This window comes from Bos indicus x Bos taurus, chromosome 23 (assembly GCF_003369695.1).
Source record: "Bos indicus x Bos taurus breed Angus x Brahman F1 hybrid chromosome 23, Bos_hybrid_MaternalHap_v2.0, whole genome shotgun sequence".
NCBI classification, from domain to species: domain Eukaryota; kingdom Metazoa; phylum Chordata; class Mammalia; order Artiodactyla; family Bovidae; genus Bos; species Bos indicus x Bos taurus.
This window is the reverse complement of record NC_040098.1, coordinates 49102702-49125517: the sequence shown is the minus strand read 5'-3', so window position 1 is coordinate 49125517 and position 22816 is coordinate 49102702. Positions and strand designations below refer to the sequence as shown.

The 22816-nt window shown below is 52.0% G+C and overlaps 1 protein-coding gene across 1 annotated transcript in view; it reads left to right on the top strand.

Annotated features, from left to right (window-relative positions):
- RREB1 (ras responsive element binding protein 1) overlaps positions 1–22816 on the top strand; it is a 122401-nt gene that overhangs the window by 43716 nt on the left and 55869 nt on the right. The window contains 3 exon segments of the mRNA XM_027525040.1: positions 16900–17015; positions 20554–20676; positions 21268–21480. Of these exon segments, the coding sequence (XP_027380841.1) occupies positions 21310–21480 (171 nt within the window). The 5' untranslated portion in view covers positions 16900–17015; positions 20554–20676; positions 21268–21309.

Here is a 22816-nt window from a genome sequence, read left to right as displayed (position 1 = left end):
AGTCTCATAGCAGATGGATAGTTACTAATTGAGGGAACAATCATCAGGAAATATTTATGGGCTTTAGGTGGAGTATTTTTTCCCGCCACCTTTTGAAGGGAGATTGCAGGTCTTATTTGTTTATTTTTACAGACAGGTTTTTTTTAACCTCTCACAGCTTGAAGGCCAGAAAAAAATTGGTTAGTTTTTACCTTCAAAGGAGACATAAGAAAACAAGGACCAAGCCAGCACCGCCCCCCTCCCCCCACCACAGCCACCTTTCAGTCACACGCCCCATGATCACTTTCCCCTGGTTGTGACTCTCGAATTTTGCAGCTGATATAATCCCCCTTTTTATAACCAATTTATTTTATTTATGCATTGCAATTCAAGCAAGGACTACATAGAGGGAATCAGTTTTAATTCTTGGTTCTATTTAAGAGGCTCACTAATGCCCCCATTACCTTTTGTTAAGTGCAAAACAAACATCCTCCAGAAGACCACCCTCTATTCTGGGACTCCTTTGAGATTCCCAGGAATTGCTAGTATTTGGGCCACATTTACACCTATGCGTGGATCTTAGAACAAACCTCCTCAATGCCTTTGATGGCCTAGAGTTGGTGAGAATAGGCACTGCCTTAACCTAAGGGCATCAGGAAACCACCTTGGTTCCACTGGTTATCCTGGAAGCACAGAAACAGAACAAAAGCACGTAAACAGTGGCGCAGAGAGGGCTCACAAAGGCCTCGCCCCCTTTCTGGAGGGCGAATTCTGTCCCAAAAGTTAGCTGCTCAGAGCACGCATTAGGAGCGTGTTGGGGGAATTGATGGCACTAACTTTTACTGAGTTGTTGTCATGTATCAGACACTATTTGAAATGAATTGCATGGTTAATCTCATCTTCAGAGGAAAAAGGAAGGTTTGAAAGTCGGGTCAAGTTTATGGACTCTTCGCAGTGCTGGCCCCAAACGATACCACACCAGTTTTACACAGTTTCGAGGCTGTGAGTCTTGCACCTGCCTGTAGAGTGGGCTCACCCGCCTGAGCACGTCACCCTACTAGGTGGCCCATAATAGGCCTGGAGTTTTAGGATAAACTAAACAGAAGCCTACTGTGTGCCGGGCCCTGGGCCTCGACTAAAGATACGTCAGAAGGGAGAAAGAGGGAACAGTTTCACATCTTAAAAAGAATGCAGTTGGATTTCTTTCTTGTATCTTTAAAAAAAAAAAAAACTATAAAAATCAAATTTACAGTGACATTAAATTATACTTTTATTTATAAAGAGTCACTCTAGTCCCCTGATGCCATCTCATTTCAGGCTGCCTTTTGCAGGCTTTGTCTGTGAGTGTAATACAGAATGCCTGAGTGTCCTAGGTTGCTTTTTGACCTTGGTCTGACTTACAGATGTTTCCCCGTGTTTTCACACGTTGACCTTCACGTGTGAGGTGGGACCGGGCCTGAGCAGGTTTTGGGTAGACGGGGCAGGGAGCTGGTGACTCACCTGGAAGAAGTCAGCCTGGCTCAGGAGATGTCCTTCTCTTGTTGGTTTCGTGGGTTATTTGCCTTCACACATTGAAGCTCTGATAAACCCTGGGGAGAATGAAGAATCATAGTGAAAAAGTAAATTACTTCTCGGGTCAGCTCACTGCCTTCCCATGCCTGACAGTTAAAACCATACATGATCATCTTTATTCCTGCTTTAGGGCTTGAAAGGGCTTCTCTGGTGGCTCAGATGGTAAGGAATCCACTTGTGATGCAATACAAGAGACCCAAGTGTCAGAGACCCAGGAAGATCCCCTGGAGGAGGGCGTGGCAACCCACTCCAGTATTCTTGGCTGGAGAATCCCATGGACAGAGGAGCCTGGCAGGCTACAGTCCATGGGGTTGCAAAGAGTCAGACATGACTGAGTGATTCCACTTAGGGCTTGAAAACCCTGGGAAGCAAATGAGTGAAGGACTCCAATCTAGTAACTCAAGCTTACTGGAGAAAAAGAGTACTGTAGACCTACACTGTCCAGTACAACAGCCTGCCAACCACACACGGCCCTTTAGGTTTAACTGAAGTGAATACTTACAGTTTAGTCTCTTAGTCACATCAGCCTCACGTCATGTGCTCATGGGCCTTGCGTGGCTCAAGGCTACGAGACTAGACAGCAAAAAAGGTTCTTTTCATCTTCAGACAGCGCTGCTCTAGACCATATCGATTCAATAAAACGTTCTACCCAGCACCTAACATGTGTCTTACAGGCTAGGCTCTTGGAAAAAGAGAGAAGGATGGTCTTGTCGGTCTCTTGTTTTATATTTGTTAGAGTTTTGTGTAGACTTGTAACATGTAAGGGAAGGCTTTTGAAGCGCTCCTTCCCACGCCAGCAGCCGATTTGACAATGAAAGCCTACATGTACATAGCTGAATGTTACCTATTCCATTCCCCACAAGTGCCTGGCAGCGCCCCCTTCCTTCCCACCTCCCCTCCTTGCTCACCTCCTCCAGAGCCTTCTCCTTTTTTCCATCTGCTCCTTTCTGGCTAGGGACAGTCTTTGGTTTTCTTTTAAACAGAATCCCTTGCTTAATCCTGCTTCTCAGTAACCAGTCCCTTCCTGCTGTATTCTTTTTGTTATCTCCTGTGCTGGAAATTTCTCCTGCGTGAAGCTAACTGCCGAGTGGCTGCTCCCTGACCTTCGCCCTCACTCCCCACAGTCAGGTTGGTCCCTCGGAGATGCTTTCCTGGCGCTCCCACCCCTGTTCCTCAGGTCCGTCCCTAGACTGCACTGCAGTAGCTTCCTGACTGGGTTATATGCTCTGATCATCAATTTTTAAAACTGCTGCCAAGAGTTTTTGAAAATATGGTTACGATTATTTCATCCCAAAGGTTTCTCTTTGGTTTTTGTTTTTTTTTTAAGAAGGGGGTGGGGTCTTCAGTGGGTTCCCACAGCCACAGGGTAAAGTTCACCACTGTGAGCCGGAGCCGTGACCCCCGCGTGGTTATGCTCGCCCTCCGCGCTTCCTCTTTTGCACAGTGGGCTGGCGCAGCCCAGGACTCCCAAGGGTTTTTGTTTGCCGGGGCAGAGACTGAAGGCAGAGCTTTGGCAGTTACACAGGGGATTGCCATTTTTTTCTTATGCCAAGTAAGGGCATTAAAAAAAACTGTCTGAACTATCTACTGTCTTTATCATTTCCTCTTAAAAGAGGGCATTTTAACCTAAAAAAAAAAAAAAGAACATGTTCAAGCATTGTGAGAATCTCAGTAAATGGTCTGACTTTCCGCATTTCGCTGGGGAAGCGTGAAAACGTAGGCCTGTAGGGGCTGGTGCCCGCCAAGCTCCTCTAGGGTCCCCCTGCTCTTCGCTCGTGCGTGTCCTTCTAACTGGAATGCCCTGCCTTCTGGAAGATGGATCGTTCCACACGCTTGGGGTTGCTTTTGCTCCACTGCCCTCACACTTGATGACTTACCTCTGGAGAGCCCTGCAGCCTTCAAAGCTTTAGGCTCATAACCCATTTTCCCTGGGATGCAAATGGGCCTCTTGAGTCTTGTCTACTCCTGTCCCCCCACTCTCAGGGGTTCTGACACCTGGAACCTGAGTAGACTAACGTGTGAGACTGAGCATCATTCCATTTCAGGGTTTCACAACAAGACCCAATCTTGCCCTACATCTCGGGCACAAAAATAGTATGGAGCATCTAACTCATTTTAACCCCCGCAAGGACATGCATTTTCTGTGCGCGCAGCCAGGCCTTGGCTCTGAGGGCAGTGAGAATGGGCCGGGAACTCCCAACTGCGGAAAGCTGAAAGCACTCGTTTTTCTGTGTGTGTGTGTGTGTTTTAATGAAACCTGTTTGGTGACTGAGGACATAGAAATGATAAGTGCGAGAGTTTTAAGGCCTGACGACTCTGATGGATTAATGTGTCCCTTTGTTTTCTCTTTCTTCGAGCTAAAAAAATTAAAACAACAAAAATTTGCCTAGTGTTGTCAGTGAGAATGATGCTTGACTGTACATTTGAGTTGTACGGAATGTGTGACTGGCACAGTTGTGCAGTACTTTGAAAATCTCGGTGTAAGGCCGGCGGGACTAGAATTACTTTGCATATCTGTCTTCCAAACTCTGGTCCCATTACAGCCTCTTGGCTGACAGAGTGAAGAAAGTCGTCACCACAGTTAGTAGGTGCTTGTGGGTGAAGCCTTCGAAAGGGTTATGCTTTGGCTCCAGCACAGCATGAGGGGTTAACTGCAAAGAATAACGAGACGCTGAGGTCTCCCCCCACCCCACCCCAACCTCCCCATCTTTCCTGTGAACAGCGTTTTCACTGCAGCCAGGTACCAAACTATATAATGTGTTAGGACCCCCCGCCTCGGCCCCCCACCGACCCTTAGGAAAATTCTGTTTCCAGATTGGAAACCTGCCAAGATGTCGCTGGCCTCTCATATAGTTTTGGAAAAGTGTCAGTTACAATTCCGATCTGTTAAGTAACCAGGGGGCCACTCTCTTGGGTTACATTTTGACTTCTGCGTTTTCCTTGTGGGGCCGGCAGAGCGTGACACCGGGTCTGTGTGGACATCGGAGTGCCTGGGTGCTGTGGACGACTGCGTTTCCTTCCAGAACGGCAGTGAGGCATCCCCACAGAGCTCTGAAAGGCTTCCTCGGGCATATTCAGGGAGCACGGCAGACGCCGTTGTTTCGCAAGTTTTCTATTTTCTTTGTCTGTACAGGTTGTTCCTGCCTTCACGGCTGGGAGGAAATCGAGGATGTGGAGCGCTTGCCGTTTGGCCGTGGGGCTGGCTCCTGTCCTCAGTCGGGCCAGCGACCCGGCCCAGTCCTCTGACAACAGGAGAGGGGCCCGCCGGGCGCAGCGCGGCCGCTCCGGTCTCTGCAGACATTTTTACTCTTGAAATCTAGCCTCAGAAAAGACCCTGAAAGTGCCGGCTCCCTTGAGCATAGGCACGGGGACTGGTGTCAGGGTTTAATGCGTGACCGTGCCTCTGTCGCTCGTTTGCCACCGTTTTCCCCATGGCCTGGCCTGTGTCACCGCTCCATCACCTATCCCACCCGGCCCTCTCACCTCTGAGACCGGGAGGGGCTGGGGGGTTGTTTGCTTACTAGGCCAGGAAGTTTTTTCTTTTGTTCTTAATTGGCTCTGGAAGGATTCCTCATATCCCAGAAAGGAATTCTGGGGGACTGGTTCAAACATCTGATCTTATGGTCATCCCCAGAACCTGTTAACTTCACACATGCTGGCGTGATGCCAAGAAAGTGGAAGTCCTGGCCTTGAACGCAGGGAGCCGGGGCCCTCTGTGTGCTCTGGAGGGGGCACGCCCTATGGTCGTCCCACCCTGGAAGTGGCACACAGCCCCACATCCGCCTTCACTCATAAGAGGCGGAGTTTGGGCCCGGATACTTCACGGGAGCTCTCCGGGCATGAGGCAGGTGGAAGTCTTTGGACTAGGCCTGGGGATACCCAGGCGTCCTGGCAGACTTGAGTCTCCCAGGCGAGTCAGGCCTGGGAAGGCCGTCAGAGGTCACGGCCTGTCCTCGCTCTGCAGAGGAGAGGTCTGAGTGTCCCGGGCTGCTTGCTTATTAACACAGGGGAGCACGTGGTGTGCTGCCTGCGTTCCCGTGATCAAGGGATGTTATTAAATGCTCCTGAATTATTTTAATAATAGCAGTGTAAACGCAGACATTAACTGGAGCTACTGTAGCTGACTCCTGGGCTTTCTGGACTTGGATGAAGAGAGGCCCTTCGTTTAGCTGTGGACAGAAAGCACATGTGTGTGTGAGCCTGGGAAGCAAGTTCTGGGAAGCGGCCACCTCTCCCACTCGCAGGCCTAGGGAGGGCTAGGCCCCCGCGCTCAGAGGCTTTTAAAGCTGGAACTGAAATGGATGTTGGGTGGGTGTTGCTCGGCACGGTTCCAGGGTTTTGGAGGCCAGTCATACTTTGAACGAGTCAAACAGCCCCTCTCGGCAAGCTGCAGGAAGCCCGGCACTGGCTTCGTGTTGCTGCACGGGCAGGTCAGCGGGAGATAAAAGGCCGGGACTGTTGAGGCGAGCCCCCTCCTATCGCTGGCTGGCAGACTGTGGAGGGAAGATAAAAGGGGGGAACAGGGAGGTTCTTTCTGAGCAGCACGAGGGGGCCTTTATCACAGGAACGCAAGTCTAGCCAGGGGTGCGCGGGAGACCCTTAGCTGTACACGCACACACGTGTTAGCTCTGCGGGAGGACCCCGACAGGGTTTCCCAAACACACGAGGTCAGGTCTGTGTCTCGGGAACACTGGCAGGGGCCGGGCTTTTTCAGCCACAGCGGCCCTACGTCTGTAGTGTTGGTAACAATCACGTCAGCTTAAGTTAAGTGGGCGTTAGCCGGGGTTTCCAACTCCTGGTGGAGGTTTTCCAAGTGGAGGTGTGGGACCCACAGGAGGGACCGGGCCTGAGCAGACCGCAGACCCCGAGGGAGCACCCGAGGCCCCAGCGTGCCCTTGACTTCTTGCTGTTCTCTGGGGCGGCCGAGTTCTCAGCCAGGTCTCAGAGCCAAAGGGAGGAGCCCTGGTGTTGATCCCCCATTTGAGGTGTCCCTTCCTGTCCCGTGTCACTTTGGGGAGGGCTAAGGGCTTGGAGGGGGGTAGTGGCTTTCTCAGGGTGGGGCTTGTGAAGTGTGGCCCCCACCTTGAAGAGCCGGGGCCTGGGCAGCGTGAGCTCAGGCAGATGCAGAGAAGGACATGCTCTCGGCCCGTGGTGACTGGCTCAGACCCACGGGGCCAGGGGTTTAGCCCTCAGGGTTGCTTCAGTCAGACACCCCAGGAAGTGCAGTTGTCGTGAACTAATCACCCTCCTGGCTGTGGGGAGAAGTACCAAGATGGTCTGCGAGCCTCAGGCTTCCTCCAGCACTGGCTGGCCCACCACCGCCTGACTCCCCAGCTGCCTCTGCCCAGCAGCTCCTTAAAGCTGGGGGCTGGAGGACAGGCACCGCACCCCAAGGGCCTCTCTCCTGCCCGGAGCCACTTTGGGGTTGCCTCAGTTTACATGAAGAAACACCATTTGCTTGCTAGTGTTTTTGGTTGGCTGGCCTGTGATAAACACGTATGAGCTTCGTATATCTCAAAGAGTGTTTGTTTTTCTTCTTAGACAGAGTAAGTGAATAATTTTCTTAGAGGCAAAGTAGAAGGGAGAATGGCCGCCCGTGAGGATGCCCAGCGGGCAGCCCTCCGAGCCGCTGAGTGCCGGCTCCGTGGCTGGAGTCATTCTCAGCTGACAGCTTGTAACGTCCCTCAGCCACTGTGGGACGAGGACCCCAGCTGACCGGTGGGCTCCACTGCCCCTGAGCGTTTCCAGCCGCACTTGCATCTTCCACAAAGTCACTGGGGTCTTCTAAGGGGCGTCATGCGGACCACCCCCCCCTGAATTCTGGGAAGGTGCAGTCAGATCCGGGGTTAACCACCTGCCCCGGGGCGCTCAGCTCGCCTCCAGCTCCTTCCCCCTCGAGGGAGAAGGGGAGAATCCTGTTTCTGAAGCTTGACCCTTTACCGAGCCTGTGGGAGAGGAGCGCCCAGCTCAGGGCCTGTGAAAGAGTTGCAGGATATTGCCTAAAACTCCCTGCAAACTGCTTCTGAACTTTACCCCAGCTTCCTCCCCGGGCTGTAAATGCGACTGAAGGCGCCGAGCCCCGGTCAGAGGAGTGTCCAGAGCAGCCCAGGCGCTCCCGCCCAGCTGCTGAGAGGCGGGCAGGCTGGGCGGCAGCTGCCCCGAGCCGGGCGCTCCAGCCGCGCCAGGAGAGGCAGCACAGGGTGGGCAGAGCTGGGCGCAGACTTCCCCGATTAAGCATATGTGAGGCCGGCCAGGATTTGTTTCAGCAGCGACCTGAAGCCGGAGGCGTTTTATTTCCTGCTGGCCACAGAGCCCCTCAAGCTGGCAGCAGCTGTTCCACTCCTAATTGTGGATGGGGTTGCATTTGTGATAAGCTAAATTATATTTATATTTCATTGTTACACTTAGGGGCTGGAGCAGAAATTATTTTTTCTTTTTTTTTAAGATCAGCACACTGGGCCTTGCCTGGCAAGTGTTGGCAATCTAAGAGGGCATGGCCGCCATAGGTGGTGGAGGGGCTGGGGAGGGCCGGCCCCAGGCCCAGCTAGCCTGCAGTGTCGCGGGTGCCGTCAGCAGCTCATAGGAGGTGCCGTCCTGTTCGTGAAGTGTTTTAGTTAATATTCCTCTGACTGATTTCTGTCAAGTATGGAGGGCTAGTATCACCAGCTGCGTTTTCCAGATGAGAGAACTGTAGCTCAGGGAGTGGAAGTTGCTCCACCGTGGCAGGCCGCATCCAGTGCAAGGCTGGGGGCCCAGCACGTGCTGCTTGGGCTGTTGTGCGTCCATCTGTGACTCACAGTGGGATGAGGAGGGGACTGTCCTCTTGGAAGCACTGACTCTGGAAGTCAGAAGGCTCATCTGACTTGGTCTCCTGCCCCCCTGCAGGACTGGGTTGTGGTTATCCACCCTCTGCTTGATTACTTCCAGAGACCGCAAGCTCATTACTTTACGGGGCCTCTTTCCATCTGTGGGCAGCTCTGGCTGTTCAAAGCCCTGGTATAAAAGATGACGGCGTTCCAACCAGCTCTTCGGTGCCTCCCACCGAGACCGGGTTCCTGTCATGGTGGACATGGGGGTCGAGTGTGCCTCTCCCGTGTGCCAGGCCTTCAGGTGTCTCCACTTCCTCCAACCATTCTCCCCCTTCACTTGGTTTCCCAGGACTCTAGTTTGCTAATCACCGTCTCCAAATGATTTTTCCATGATGCTTTTTTGTGGCATCAGAAAGTGCAAGAATTTCAGAGTCAGACAACTGGTCTAGAATCCTGGCCCCATCCCTGCAGAGCATTCATTACCTGTTACAGCTTGGGGAGGATTAAATGTATGCAAAGTACCTACCCTGGTTTCTGGCCCAGAGTTTATGCCCCAGTAGATAATGTTGTTCTTGTTGTTTAGTTGCGAAGTCACTAAGACTCTTTGCGACCCCATGGACTGCCCCACGCCAGGCTTTCCTGTCCTTCACTGTCCCCCGGAGTTTGCTCAAATTCATGTCCAATGAGTCCGTGATGCTGTCTAACCATCTCATCCTCTGCCGCCCTCTTCTTTTGCCTTCCATCTTTCCCAGCATCAGAGTCTTTCCCAGTGAATCAGCTCTTCGTATCAGGTGGCCAAAGTATTGGAGCTTCAGATTCAGCATCAGTCCTTCCAGTGAATATTCAGGGTTGATTTCCTTTGGGATCGACTGGTTTGATCTCCTTGAAGTCTAAGGGACTCTTCCAGCACCACAATTCAAAAGCATCAAGTCTTTGGCGCTCAGCCTTCTTTATGGTCCAACTGTCACATCTGTGCATGACTACTGGAAAAACCACAGCTCAGACTGTGTGGACCTTTGTCTCTGCTGCTCAATGCGCTGTCTAGGTTTGTCGTAGCTTTCCTTTCAAGCAGTGTGCGTGTGCACTCACTCAGTTGTGTCTGGGGTTGTTGATGCTTCTCCTGGCAATCTAGATTCCAGCCTGTGATTCATCCATCCAGCATTTCTCATGATGTACTCTGCGTGTAAGTTAAATAAATAGGGTGACAGTACCCAGGCTTGTCTTACTCCTTTCCTAATTTTGAACCAGTCAGTTGTTCCATATAAGGTTCTAACTGTTGCTTCTTGATTTGCATACAGATCTCTTTCAGGAGGCAGGTCAGGTGGTCTGGTATTCCCATCTCTTTAAGGATTTTCCACAGTTGGTTGTGATCCACGGAGTCAAAGTTTTTCTCATAGTCAGTGAAGCAGAAGATGTTTTTCTGGAATTCCCTTGTTTTCTCTTATGATCCAACAGATGTTGACAGTCTGATCCTCTGCCTTTTCTAAATCCAGCTTGAACATCTGGAAGTTCTCAGCTCCCGCACTACTTGAAGCCTGGCTTGAAGGATTCTGACCATAACCTTGGTAGCATGTGAAATGAGGATGGTTGTCTGGCAGTCTGAGCGTTCCCTGGCACTGCCTTTCTTGGGGATTGGAATGCAAATTGACCTTCTCCAGTCCTTGGGCCACTGCTCAGTTTTCTAACTTTGGTGACATACTGAGTGCGGCACTTGAACAGCATCATCTTTTAGGATTTGAAATAGCTCAGCTGGAGCTCCATCGCCTCTACTGGCTTTGCAGTGACGCTTCCTAAAGTGAAAGTGAAGTCGCTCACTCGTGTCCCACTCTGCAACCCCATGGGCTGTACCTGCCAGGCTCCTCCATCCATGGAATTTCCAGGCAGGATTACTGGAGTGGGTTGCCATTTCCTTCTCCAATGCTTCCTAGGGCCCTCTTGATCTCACACTTCAGGATGTCTGGTTCTGGGTGAATGACCACACCATCATGGTTATCTGGGTCATTAAGACCTTTTTTGTATGGTTCTTCTATATTTTCTTGCTGCTTGTTCTTAATCTTTTCTACTTCTATTAGGTCCTTACCAAAAAGCTTCCCTCTTGCTCAGACGGTGAAGAATCTGCCTGCGATGCAGGAGACCTGGGTTCAATCCCTGGGTTGGAAAGATGCCTTGGAGAAGGAAATGGCAACCCATTCCAGTATTCTTGCCTAGAGACTCCCATGGACAGAAGAGCCATGGTACATTCCATGGGGTTGAAAAGAGACAATAGATAATACCCCATAGTTATTAGAGAAGGGATCCTGTGAAACACAGATCATTGGATAAACACTAGGCTTGTGACATACTCTAACTAAAATACTATTTTCTCTTTTAGCAATAGCTTTCTTTTCTGTTTTATAAATTCCTCAGCCAAGGTAACTTGTGGAGACCTCTCCCCACCCTTCCTGATAAGCCATCAGAGCAGATCTAAGAGTGGTGGGTGGGGTGGAGGCTCCTAAACCTTATCCCCTGCAGGTACTCTTGTGAGCAGTCTCCTGCCTTAGGGAAGACCCTGCCTTGCCCTGCCCCAGGGGTAGGTGAGCATGCTCTGGGTCCTCTGTCCCTCTGCTCAGCCCGAGGGCTCCCCCACCTCCCTTCTCAGCAGCTTCCTTGTGGATCAGAGAGCCATACAGGTTTCTGCCAAGTTGGGCAAGAAGGTGATGAAATACTAGATCCTGGAGGCCAGGAAAAGACTGGCTCACCTGGGGAGAGGGACAGAGCTGTGCCCGCGAGCCACCAGGCTTCTCCCCACAGAGGCCCCTGGGAGCGAGTGGTGGCCACGCAGTGGCGGGGCCCACGTCGTCTCTGGCAGCGGTGAGAGCATCCTGCACGTGGGGGGCGGGGGAGGGCACAGGAGAGGAGCCCGCTCCTCACAGGAAAGGCCCCAAGGAGGGATACGGGAGGCACGTGGGTCCCACAGGACGGCTCCTTCCAGCGGGGACCAGGACATCTCCCCACCTTCCCCGCGGTTCATGTGTTAAGTAGTGAATTCACTCAGGCTCACGTAGATAGGTTTGGTGAGCAGAACCCAGTCTCCCCAGCCAACACGCCTCCTTGCTGACAGTGTGTGTAATGTCGCAATTAAAACATCCAAGTGGTTTTTCTTTTTTAAAGAGAGACTGTCCCTGTCCCTTAAGGCTCTCCTTCCTACCACATTCTCCTGAGCATTAAAGTGTCTCTTGACGTGAAGACAGCAGATGTTCCTTCCGAAAGGTAGCATCACAGTCTCTGTTAACCCTGGGCTCCACGGGGGCCCCAATACCTGGGCAGGAAGGGGCAGGCACTCCAGGCTCTGGGGACAATGTCCATTCCATTTTCCTCCCTCCACTGTGGGGTCCCATTAAGAGAGAACCCGCTGGAGATGGGGTCCCATTAAGAGAGAACCTGCTGGAGATGTGAGCTCATTCTGAGGCTGGGGGAGCTGTGAGGTTGCCCCCCGCCCCCCCACCCCTGCCAGGAGCGTCAGAGAAGGGAGGGACCTGGGGGGACCTCGGAGGTGTCCAGGCCAGAAATGGAGACCGGCTCCCAGCTCCCTGGAAGGAGGCTTTCCGGGGGCACACAGGTTGGTGAAGGCTGTAGCTGCGGAGGGCCTTTGAGGATCCAGAGCTGCCCAGGGCCCAGACCGAGTGGTTCTGCTTTCTGTGCACTGCAGGCTGCCCTGCCCTGCCCGAAGCTCACAGCCTGCTCGTCCCCTGCTCCTGCGGAAGCTGAAATAGGCCCTGCGCACACCGGCCTGATCCCTGTCCTCTTGCCCTTACTGTTATTTTTTTATCTGACTCTGCGACCCCATGGACTGTTGTCTGCCAGGCTTCTCTGTCCATGGGATTCTTCAGGAAAGAATACTGGAGTGGGTTGACATTCTCTTTTCTAGGGGGAACCTTCTCAACCCAGAGATCGAACCCAGGTCTCCTGCATTGCAGGCAGATTCTTTACCGTCTGAGCCACCAGGAAAGCCCCCCAAATTATTTCTTTGTGGTAAATAAAGCTAAAGTTAGAACTGGGGTCTGAGTCTCTGCTCCAGAGCCATGAGTTTTGCTCCCAGGAGTATGATAAACCAGGGCCTTCCTCCAGGTCATCATAGAAAGAACGTTTTTCAGGGAGATCCCTCGCCTTTCTTCTAGAATCTGTATGAAGCACTGGTTCTCAAAGCTGGACTGAACCCCTGGGAGCCAGTACACAGGGTCCAGGGCAGTGTCCAGGCCTGGGAACCTGCCTTCCTTCTTTCTCTTAGTTTAACTGAGATGCAGTTGACACACAGCATTGTGTGGATTTAAGGTGGACAGGGTGGTGATCGACTCACATATATTGAGCATCTGCATTTCCAAGCAAGATCTGTGATGCTGCTGTGGACGGGAAGCCTCTGGGGTGGCTGTGCTGGAGGGAGGGTCAGGAGCTCAGCGGCTGGAGGAGAGTGCAGTTTCCTCCCCGGGGTGCTGGTGCTGGTTTGATCTGTGCGGTTCTCACTCTGCCGTCTGGGCTCATGTCTCCTGCCCCCCAGCACTCCCTCCACGCGTGAGCTCTTGGTGGTTGGATCAGTGGGACTCAGCCTCCCGGACAGGGTTGGGCTGTTGGGGTTTCAGGAGCCTAGTGGCATCCTTCCAGTCACCTGCTTGGAGAAACAGGGTGCAGACTGTGGGCCCCAGTGCGCAGCAGGGTGGGGTGCGGGTCCACTCCTGCTCCTGCCAAGGACGAAGGTGGGAGCCCAGGGTGCCTTTTTCTTGCCTACAAGGGCGGAAGTGGGAGGTCGGGCGCTGAGCCGCCTCGAGGGGCAGGAGTGACTCAGAGACAGTTGTTAGAAGCCCGAGAATGTGACTGCAGGAGCGCATCTGGGCTCTCAGGCCTGCGCCAGGCCTCGGGAGTGTGGCCAAGAGACGCTGAGCAGGGTGGAGAGTCTGGGTTCGCTTCGCTGTTCCACCATGGTCTTGGGGGGCTGCCCGGTGGGACTCAGCCTCACGGGGCTACTGTTAAGAGGGTTAAATGAGATGATGTGCTCAGCGTGCAGCGAGCAGTGTTCAGAGAAGAATATTGGCGTGTTCAGAGACTGTTCGCCGCTCTTATCATAAACCCTCGTTCTAGTCTCTTAGTGTTGTGGGGGTCGAGTTTGGAGCCGAGAATCTTCCATCGCTGGGGATCAGGGAGGCTTGCGGTGGCAGCGGCCCCTGAAGGATGGGGTTGAGGGAGGAAACTGAGCAGAGTGGGGCCCAGTGGGCAGGAAGACCCGGAGGGAAGCGGGCAGAGATGGGGAGCTGTGAGGGCGGGTCACAGCCCTCCATTAGAGGGAGACGCGGCGTGGGGGCAGAGCTCAGGAGACAGCTGGGGCGTGGGGTGGAGAGGGGGCAGGCCGCGTCCCCTCACCTCCAGCTCTGCTCTCTGGATCGTGGCCTGTGCCACAGGGTGCTTCTGCTCGCCGCCCCATGCGCCCTCCCACCCCACCCCGGGAGGATGCAGGACTGGCTGGAGCGGCTCGCGGGGCCCTCCGCACTAGGCGTGCGCCGGTCCACGCCGAGGCTCTAGTGACGCTCCGCGCCTCCGTTTGCGCCATTTGACCCAAGCCCAGGCGGCGAGGGGGAGGGGCTGTGCACGGGTTGCCGCCCTACCCAAGGCACACACCGAACCCTTAGCCAAGAAACACATCAACTTCCTGGAACTCGGAGCAGTCAGCGCAGCTGTCAGCCTTCAGAGCACACGCGAAGCTGTCCTGGTTAGAGGAGACGGTTTTGCCCCAAGCTCTACAGGCACGGCCTTGGTGCACAGCTTGCCTGGTTGGGTTTCATCCCAGCCTAACCAAGACTTCCTGCGTCAGCCCATCCTGAGAGAGATGTCCTTGCTGCTGGTTAAGCCCCATCGTAGCCCAGAGCACTTTAGTATCTGAATTCCTCTAAACTCACACTCATTTAGCCCATCCGGGTTCCATCCCACGTCGGCCCGAACCGGCTGTTCCCACCAGGGGATCGGCCGTCCCCGGTATCTGGAGGAGCGGCAACCTGGCCGCTGCAGTAAAGCTCCCCACCGCCTGGTCTCGGGCTCCCGCTGTCATCCTTGGCATGCAAGCCTCCCCCATCTCTCCTGGGGGCTCAGGACAGATTGTAGACCTCACGTCGAGAAGCCTGCGGGCTTGCGCAGGCTGGGAGCCTAGCTTCTGGACTATCTTCCCTTTCATCTCTCATCTTTCCTGTGCTGTCTCTTTGGACCTGGAGACAGGGTCCTTAATCTCTTCTTTCTGGCTGAGCATAGCAGGGTCCCTTATCTCCTCAGGGGCTGGGGCCGGCCCGCCCCTCCCCGCAGCCCCAGCGTGGACCTCTGCCCGCTCCACGCCACCCTGCCTCCCTGGAGTCTGATCTGGGCAGAGCCTGTTGGGGGCGGGGGGGGGGGGTGGGGGTGGCGGAGATGCGATCCGGAAATGCAGGCTCCTTCCCCAGAGCCGGAGACCCACCTCCAGCTTCCTGGATTCCTGTCTCTAGGTACTGCCTCTCCTGGTGTGTCTTCCCCTCCTCCCCTTTTTTTGAGGTGCTGGTGATAGTAAAAGGTATCTTGAATTTCCTTCCAAAGACTGTCCTGTACTTTTCCACTCTCTGAGTTGTGTGAGTCCCTTAGGCCTGGTGGAACCCAAAACAAACAGGGCAGTGACTCTTGTTAGTCAGCTTAATCACACGACGTTCTTGATATTCAGATCATTTACATCCAGGATCAGAGGCAGGAACTTCCAGGGTCAAGTCTGTGAGGTTGGCCTCTCCTCTCGTTGGTTCCCCTGAGTGGATGGAAGAGGTTACTTGGTGGGCTTTTAAAGTATCATTTTTAAGTGAGGGGAGGGAGAGGGTCCTCATTTTAATGGGAATCTTAGTTATATTCTGGACAGTTTCAACTCCAGAGACTTGTCTCTCTGACGTACGTTTTTATTCATTATGTGAAAAACTATAGTTCAAACTACAATTGGAAATCTTGGCAGTTCCGAGGGGGAAAAAACCACGGAGCTATTCTTCTCCAGATTTTCTTCCTGATAATATTTGCCATTAATAAAAATGAGTAACAAAAAAGGGAAACTTTGCTTGCTTTTTTTTTTTTTTAAACAGTTTGTAATTTCACCTTTAGGCATCTTTAAATTTAGATGGGTGGGAATAATCTGGTTTGTTTCTGAAACCTCATGGGAATTTTAATAAAATGGTCTTAATTCATATATATTAAGTAAAACCAAGATTCTTACCCTGCTTATTCAGGATGAGTTTCTGGGGTCCCTGATCCTTTTGATACTGAAGGAAAATGTTGGGTATGGGCGTATATCCTTTTATGTATACAAGGGTCCATAATTTTCATCAGCTCCTCAAGGAGGGTCTTGCTCACAAGAAGCACGGAGACAATTACTGGAGTAGTAATAAGGGTTCCTCCTAGTTTACCAGGGCCAGGGGGCGGTCTCTGGTCTTTCAGGGGCTGTCCCTGTTACTCCTGGTTTCTTTGACACTTTGTTCAAAATCTGAAAACCTTTTCAAAAGAGAAAGGCACAAAGAAAACGATGGAGCCCTGAGGCAGTGAGGTGTAAAGAGAGAAGCTGTTGTGGTGTCAGAAATCATTGAGCATCTGCTTCTGACCCACCGCAGACCCGTCCAGCGGGAGCCTGCCCACCTTAGGTGCTTAGTAACCGTGCGGACAACGCGAGTGAGATTCAGGGTGATAACTGGGCGTGTGTCATGCCAGGCAGCTTTTCTGCAGGCGCTCCGCAGGGTTTGATAGAAGCGTATCGAGCGAACGTTTCTCCAGCGCTTGTTCGCGTGGCTGCCACTTCCCTCCTTTGCCCAGTTTTGCCCTCTTCAGAGGCTGTTTCAGAAACTGAACGTGCTGGCTGGGTGGCTCTGGGAAAGGTTACGTTCCAGGTTTCTCTAAATTTCCAGAGGGCCAGACACAGCTTTCTCCCGGATCAGGGGTCCGAGACCCCTGGTGGCGCCCCCTGAGCCGACTTTCTCAGACCCTCAAAGGGTGTGTGTAATTTGAGTTTTCTGTGTGTCCCTTACAGAAAAGGAAAGATACACTTTAGGACACTTTCTCCATCACTCAGGAAAAGGTGTAATCGTCACTGCTTTACGTTAAGAGGCTGTTTAGTTCCGTGTTTTCCTCTCAGTTCTCTTCTTCTCTCCTCCTGCTTCTGCCAGCACTGAGTGCTTGCTGTCTTTTCTTCTCCACCTTGAAACTGGCCATCCATCCTTGCCTTCTGCCAGCACGCCAGTAAGGTGCCCAGAGCTCCCCTTGGCGCCATTCCCGTGTGGCGTTGCCTGCGATGTTGTTGGGATGTGCTTTAGGGGTTCCTTCTCTCCAGGTCGTGCTGGATTCCAGTAGCTCTTGCTCACGTGGAGTTGGCCTCATTGCTGGAAGCTTGCTTAGAAACACGGGGAGCGGGGGGATGCCATGGTCCTTAGCTGGTGGCTCCCACGGTGCAAGTGCAGAACGTGTTGCAGGGCCAGGACCCTCTCTGGTGTGGACCCCCTCCTCATGCCTCTGCTTCTCGTTTCTGTAGGTTGCTGCACTCTGCTCCAGAGGCGGTGGCTTTGAGGCGTGACCCTGCCCACGCTTCGCCCCGCCAGCACCAGCTCCTCAGCAAGGAGGGCCCGCTTGAGAAGACGAATAAGACAGGTCAGTCTAACTTGATTGACTTTCCTTGAATCATAGTAACTTTGAGTGTTGTCTTCCTTCATGTCCCCACATCCCCTTGGAGTGGTCCACCCTCTGCTTGGGGTCCTCCTGAGGCTTTGATGCAAAACCACAGACAAGCTTTCACGGTGGACTGCGGGTTTTCCCTGGGCTAATGGCCTGGGGCGTGGGATGAGAAGTCTTGGAAAGGGTGTCGAGGCCCTGGCTCACAGGAAGCCACGCTGCAGGCACCCCTGTTCCCTGCTTCTCCTTTGCCACCCCCAGATTTGGACTCTGTGTTTAAAACTAGAACACCAGTCCTGTCCACTTGGCCATGTCAAAGGGATTTCCTCTCACATCTGTGACTTGGGAATCTCATCTGGGTTTCCAGTCCTCTCTGGTCCCAGATAAAGGAGATGATACTAGCTTGGGGTCAGTGATTTTTATTTTGTTCATTATGACTATTATTATTATTTTTATTTACAGTAATAGAGCAGATATATAGATAGGTGTCAGGGAGCAGAGACTGAAAATATTAGGACTGTAAATATTTATAAAGAAAAATGTGCTTTGTAAATGGACCTGAGACTGTTAATCCTTCCTTTCATCCCCTGAGATTGAGAATCGGAAGGTGTAGGTTGGTCAGTTGGGTCATTGCTCTAGTGTGGGCCAGGGTCAGGCGTGGGCAGGGAGGACTGACTAATTCTAGCCGCTGGCTTCTGGTTAAATGAGTGGATAAATGCACCTTAATATTAAGGTGGATTTGTTTTTTCTAACTGGGAACAATGAGCTATATTGTTTTACACCAGGTCCCTTCCATTCTTCCTGTTCCATCCTCCCAGAAGGAGAAGTCACACATAAGACACAAGCGCACACCCGGAGAAAAATCTCAGAAAAGATTTTCTATGCAGGCTGGCATGGGTGCTTCTGAAAGGGCTGCCTAGGATGAGTCCACTGACCGTTTTCTTTTCAAACAGTGTAACTAGGAGTTTCATTTTGTTAATTGCACTTTCTGATCAGAGATGAGAAGAGTCTCTACTACTATTTACTTACATTTGAACTAGGAAAAGGAAGTAAATGTCGGTGATCTCGGCGTCATCACTGGGCAGGGTCACACTTCACACTTTATCCCAAAGGAGGAAGTAAATTTAGCAAATGTCTTCCTGTCCAGACAAAGTGGGAAACAGCAAATTTGCCTGACTTTTCTCATTTTCCAGTTGGGATGTAAGCACTTGCAGCTTTCAGCCTGTAGGTTGGTGAGCGGTTGTGACTGTTGCTGGGTTTTCTATCCTTCGGGCATTTACAGAGTCTGCAGGGAAGGTTTCTTTACCATCTTAGTGATTGTGACAGAAGTTCTTACTAGCACTTTACCTCTTCTTGGTGAATATATTTGCGTTGATTTTCTTGTTGACTGTTTCCCTTCTGTCCCGTTTTCTTTCCCTCCTCAGTGAGAGACGTGGACCATGTTGTTTGTAACTTCTAATTTTATGTCCATCTGAAAGGACTTAAATCTAGTCCTAGTCTGAAAAACTCTACCACGTTTTTCTTCTCTAAGTGCCATGATAAGACAAAAACAAGATCATTGAAACTATCCCACTATAAATGGTAGAAAGGTTGAGATAATTTTTACTGACATAATATAATTACAATAAAGATTTCTAGTCATCTATGATTTGATGTATATTGAAACTATGGTGGGGAGAGGGGGGCTTCCCTGGTGGTCCAGTGGCTGAGACTTCACACGTACAACGCAAGGGACCTGGGTTTGATCCCTGGTCGGGGAGTTAGACCCCACGTGCTGCAACTCAGACCCAGCACAGCCAAGTAAATAAGTATTTTAAAAAACAAACCTCTGGGCGATATATATTTAAAAGAATGAGAGGGTTTTAGTATAGAAGGTGCCCCTTACACGAATCAAGGAAATAATTGTTCACTGACTGGATTACAGTTCTAGGGAACTGAGGATACTTTCGTTAGAAATCCTTTAAAGAAAGAAAATGAGGTATGTACATGTATACTTCTGTGTGTGTACCTGTGTTGAATGTTTTTCCCTAGAGAGGAATTTCCCAAATGAACTTTCATAGACAGTCAGAATGGGAAGCACAGTTTTTAATAAGTTTAAATGGTCTTCCATATGGGAGAAGCTTCATGGAAAGAAAACAGCTTTGGGGTTGTCTTGTTTTTTTGTTCGTTTTAATTTGGGACCGAGGTTTCCTTTTGCTCTTTTCATGTGGAAGACGCAAGGGTGAGGCTGGGTCAGTGGTCTGAACAGTTGTGTGTTTGGCAGTTAGTCCTTTTACTTACCATTTGGAAAACCATTGGTTCATATCTTCAAAATGTCTGGGGCTTCCCAGGTGGCGCTGGTGGTAAAGAACCCGCCTGCCAATGCAGGAGACACAAGAGACGTGGCTTCCATCCCTGGGTCAGGAAGATCCCGTGGAGGAGGGCACGACAACCCACTCCAGTATTCTTGCCTGGAGGATCCCATGGACAGAGGAGCCTGGGGCGCTACAGTCCATGGGATCGGAAAGAGTCAGACACGACCGAAGCGACTTAGCACGCACACACACATGTTCTTCAAAGTGTCTACTAACAAGGAAGGCAGATTTTGTCTCTCGACAAGGAGAGTGTTACTGCTGAGGTTCTCTTTGGCTCTTGGGTAAGGTTTTAGCTTGGGGCTTGTCAGCTGATGGCCCGTCCGTTGTGTGAAGCCGTCAGATGGCTGTGTCCCCAGCCTTTCCTGCTCTGCTGCCAGACACGTTCGTGGCTGCTCCAGGAGTCCCCGTTTGTCACGCCCTACCCGGGTCACTTCTCCCAGAGGCGGAAGGGGAACCACAGGCAGTCATGTCCTCTCCAGGGGGGCTCCTGAGCATTCACTTTGCTCCTGAGATAATGCGCTTGATCACTGAGGCAGTGTGGACGTGCAGAACTTAAGGCACACCGGAGGGTAACAGGGTACGTGGCCAGAGAAAATCTTCCCAGATAAAATAAAGGAAACGGGTTACCTGGAGACTTAACTTCCTATAGCCGATAGTACTTGTGTGGAAGAAGCATGCTAGAAGAGGCCTGGAGAAGTAAAGCTGGATTGTCCGGGGGCTGTAGTGTTCCCTGCAGTCATCCTTCCGTATTACCAGGTTTTTTTAAGGTCTGACCTGTTCCCTCCTAGACGCTGAGTCTTTAGCGGATTCCTTCCCTGCCTCATCTTTGGTCAGTTTTAGGAGGCGGGACACGGGTCAAGAGGGAGTCTGAGACTCCTTGTGGGGAACAAGGGTAGAGAAAGTTCGCTGTATGTGGACCATGTGAGCTTCAGAAAATAAAACACCACAGAATCGTTTTGGCTGTTGGGAGTGAGGGCGATGCGCTGTAGGGAACATCAGTTAAGAGTGAAAAACAACCACAGAATGTGGTTTTGGAAGAAAAAGAAGACTCAGACATCTCCCGTACGGTTCCCTGTAGTCTGGTGAGTGCAGCGGTCTGAGATTACAGCAAACGTGGTTTCTGTTTTTCCTTCTGAACCTTTCTGCCCTTGCTTCCCTTCCAGTGTCGACGAGAGATACGAAGAGAAGAGAAAAAGGAGCCCCCCAGCCTCGCTGCCTCGTCCGTGCGCCCAACCCCCGCAGCAGATGACGCGCTCATAGTGCATCAGCTGGGGCGGAGAATGGAGGTAATCGCCAGTGCGGGCTGGGTTTTCCTTCCTTCCATTTTCTGGGGGAAGGTACATTACATCTTCATATGTTTTAAGAAACAGCCTTTTTTATGCTGATTTGAAATTTGGTTGTAACGTTGGGTGGTGGTGTGGCTTCTCAGTTGTCTTACAGTTTGGACTCCCCCATTAAAATCGGGTATTGCGGCCTGGAGTTAGGTGAGAGCCAAGGTTTCTCACCTTCCGTTTCTGGGTCTAGAACACGCTTGCAGTAGTGAGTAGGCTGCTAGGAGGCCGCTGGCCAGATGGGCCCTCCCGGCCTTATTAACTGTTGGAGCCTTTCCCACTCTGCCTCGTGAAAGATTAGCAAAGGAAGAGGACCTGCCTTGGGTCACCTCTTCGGTGGCCCATACTCAGAAAGGAAGCAAGGCAGTCAGTTCAGTGTGACAGCGCTTGGTTGAGATGGAAGCTTCAGTCACGTGAGCACGTGTGTCGGCTGAACTGAAGGGGAGGGCTTAACCTGGCTGCAGCGGTGGTAGCCGTGGCCCCTGCCACCTGCCTGCCCGGTGCCTCAACTTCCCAGCGATCACATCAGCAGTTTCTCACTTTCAGTTCTGTGGCCGAGGCTTTCTAGAAGCTTAAATCCTTGTCCCAATGACGTCAAGCTCGCCCATTGGCCTGGAGGGTTCAGACTTGTCTTCCATCAACACCATGATGTCAGCAGTCATGAGTGTGGGGAAGGTCACCGAGAATGGCGGGAGCCCCCAGAGCGTCAAGTCCCCCACGAAGCCTCCGGGACCAAATCGGATCGGCCGAAGGAACCAGGTAAGCGTCCGTGCGCGTGCAGTGGCTTCCGTGAGAGCACTGAGGGAGGGATGTCCCCCTGAGCCCCAGCTCCCTGAGCCAGAACCCTGGACGTGGTCTGAACGGCACAGACACACCCAGAGGCCATGATCCCTTTTCAGGTGCTAATTGTAACTTAGGTCGGTTTCCATTCGCAGAGAAGGTTTTCTGTGCTGAAGTGTCAGTGTTGATGAGAGCACCCCTACCGGCACCCCACCCCGCCCTGTGACCTTGTGACTTGATTTGAACCCAAGCTCTCTTAACTCAGAGGGTAAAGAATCTGCCTGCAATGCAGGACACCTGGGTTAGATCCTGGGTCAGGAAGATCTCCTAGAGAAGGGAACGGCAACCCACTCCAGTATTCTTCCCTGGGAAATCCCAGAAACAGAGGAACTTAGTGAGCTACAGTCCATAGGGTCGCAAAGGGTTGGACACGACTGAGCGACTTTCACACACACACACATGCTGTCTTCACGGTACAGGCGAAGCAGAGAGCTCAACTTGCTCCTCTCCTGTGACGTGGTTCCTTTCTTCACTCACACAGCTGGTTAACTGGTTTTACGATGCCTCCTCCTTGATTTCTTAAGTGTCTGCAGCACAGATAGCCAGTGAGTCCTCGCTCTGCTGGACTGCTCTCCAGCTTTCCAGCCTTGACAAGGCATGCACCTGGGTGCCTGAGGATCCCCCTCGGGATGCCGTGTGTTCCTCTTGAGTTTTCAGAGATCATCGCAGTGGGCAGGGGCATAGGACGGCAGGGATGTTATGAAAGGCCGTGTTTCCTCCCTTGGGAAATGAGATGAGTCTTAATGTCCCCATGGCGCACTTGAGAAAGTGTTGCTGTCCTGCAGCAGTGTGCTCGACAGTGCCCGAGGAGCGAGGTGGCCGTTCCCCTTTCTGCTCTGCGTCCACATGGTGTGAACATCCTTTGCTTGGCTTCCCTGACTCGGTGGAGTCCCACCACACCCTTGGGAGAAGGCAGCCTTCTGACTATCTGGAGACCGGGGATGGGCAGGAAGGTAAACCTGTTGGGCTTTTGTGAGTTAGTTTTCTTTTTTATTAATAATCCCAAAGTGACTGTCCTTATGCAGAATTGTCTGAGCACAGTCCTTCCAGCCCAGCGTGATGGTCCCCTATACACTGGTAGAAGTCCAGCGTGAGTCACGGCCCCGGTACAGGGTGCCCTCCAGAAAAAGTCCCAGCCTCACATCCCTCCAGCGACGGAGGCGGGTCTGTTTCTCCACCTCGTCCTCAAGGCTGAAGACTCGGAGTTAAATGATGCTGTCGGGTGGGGGCATTGATACTTTTTCTCTCTTTTTTT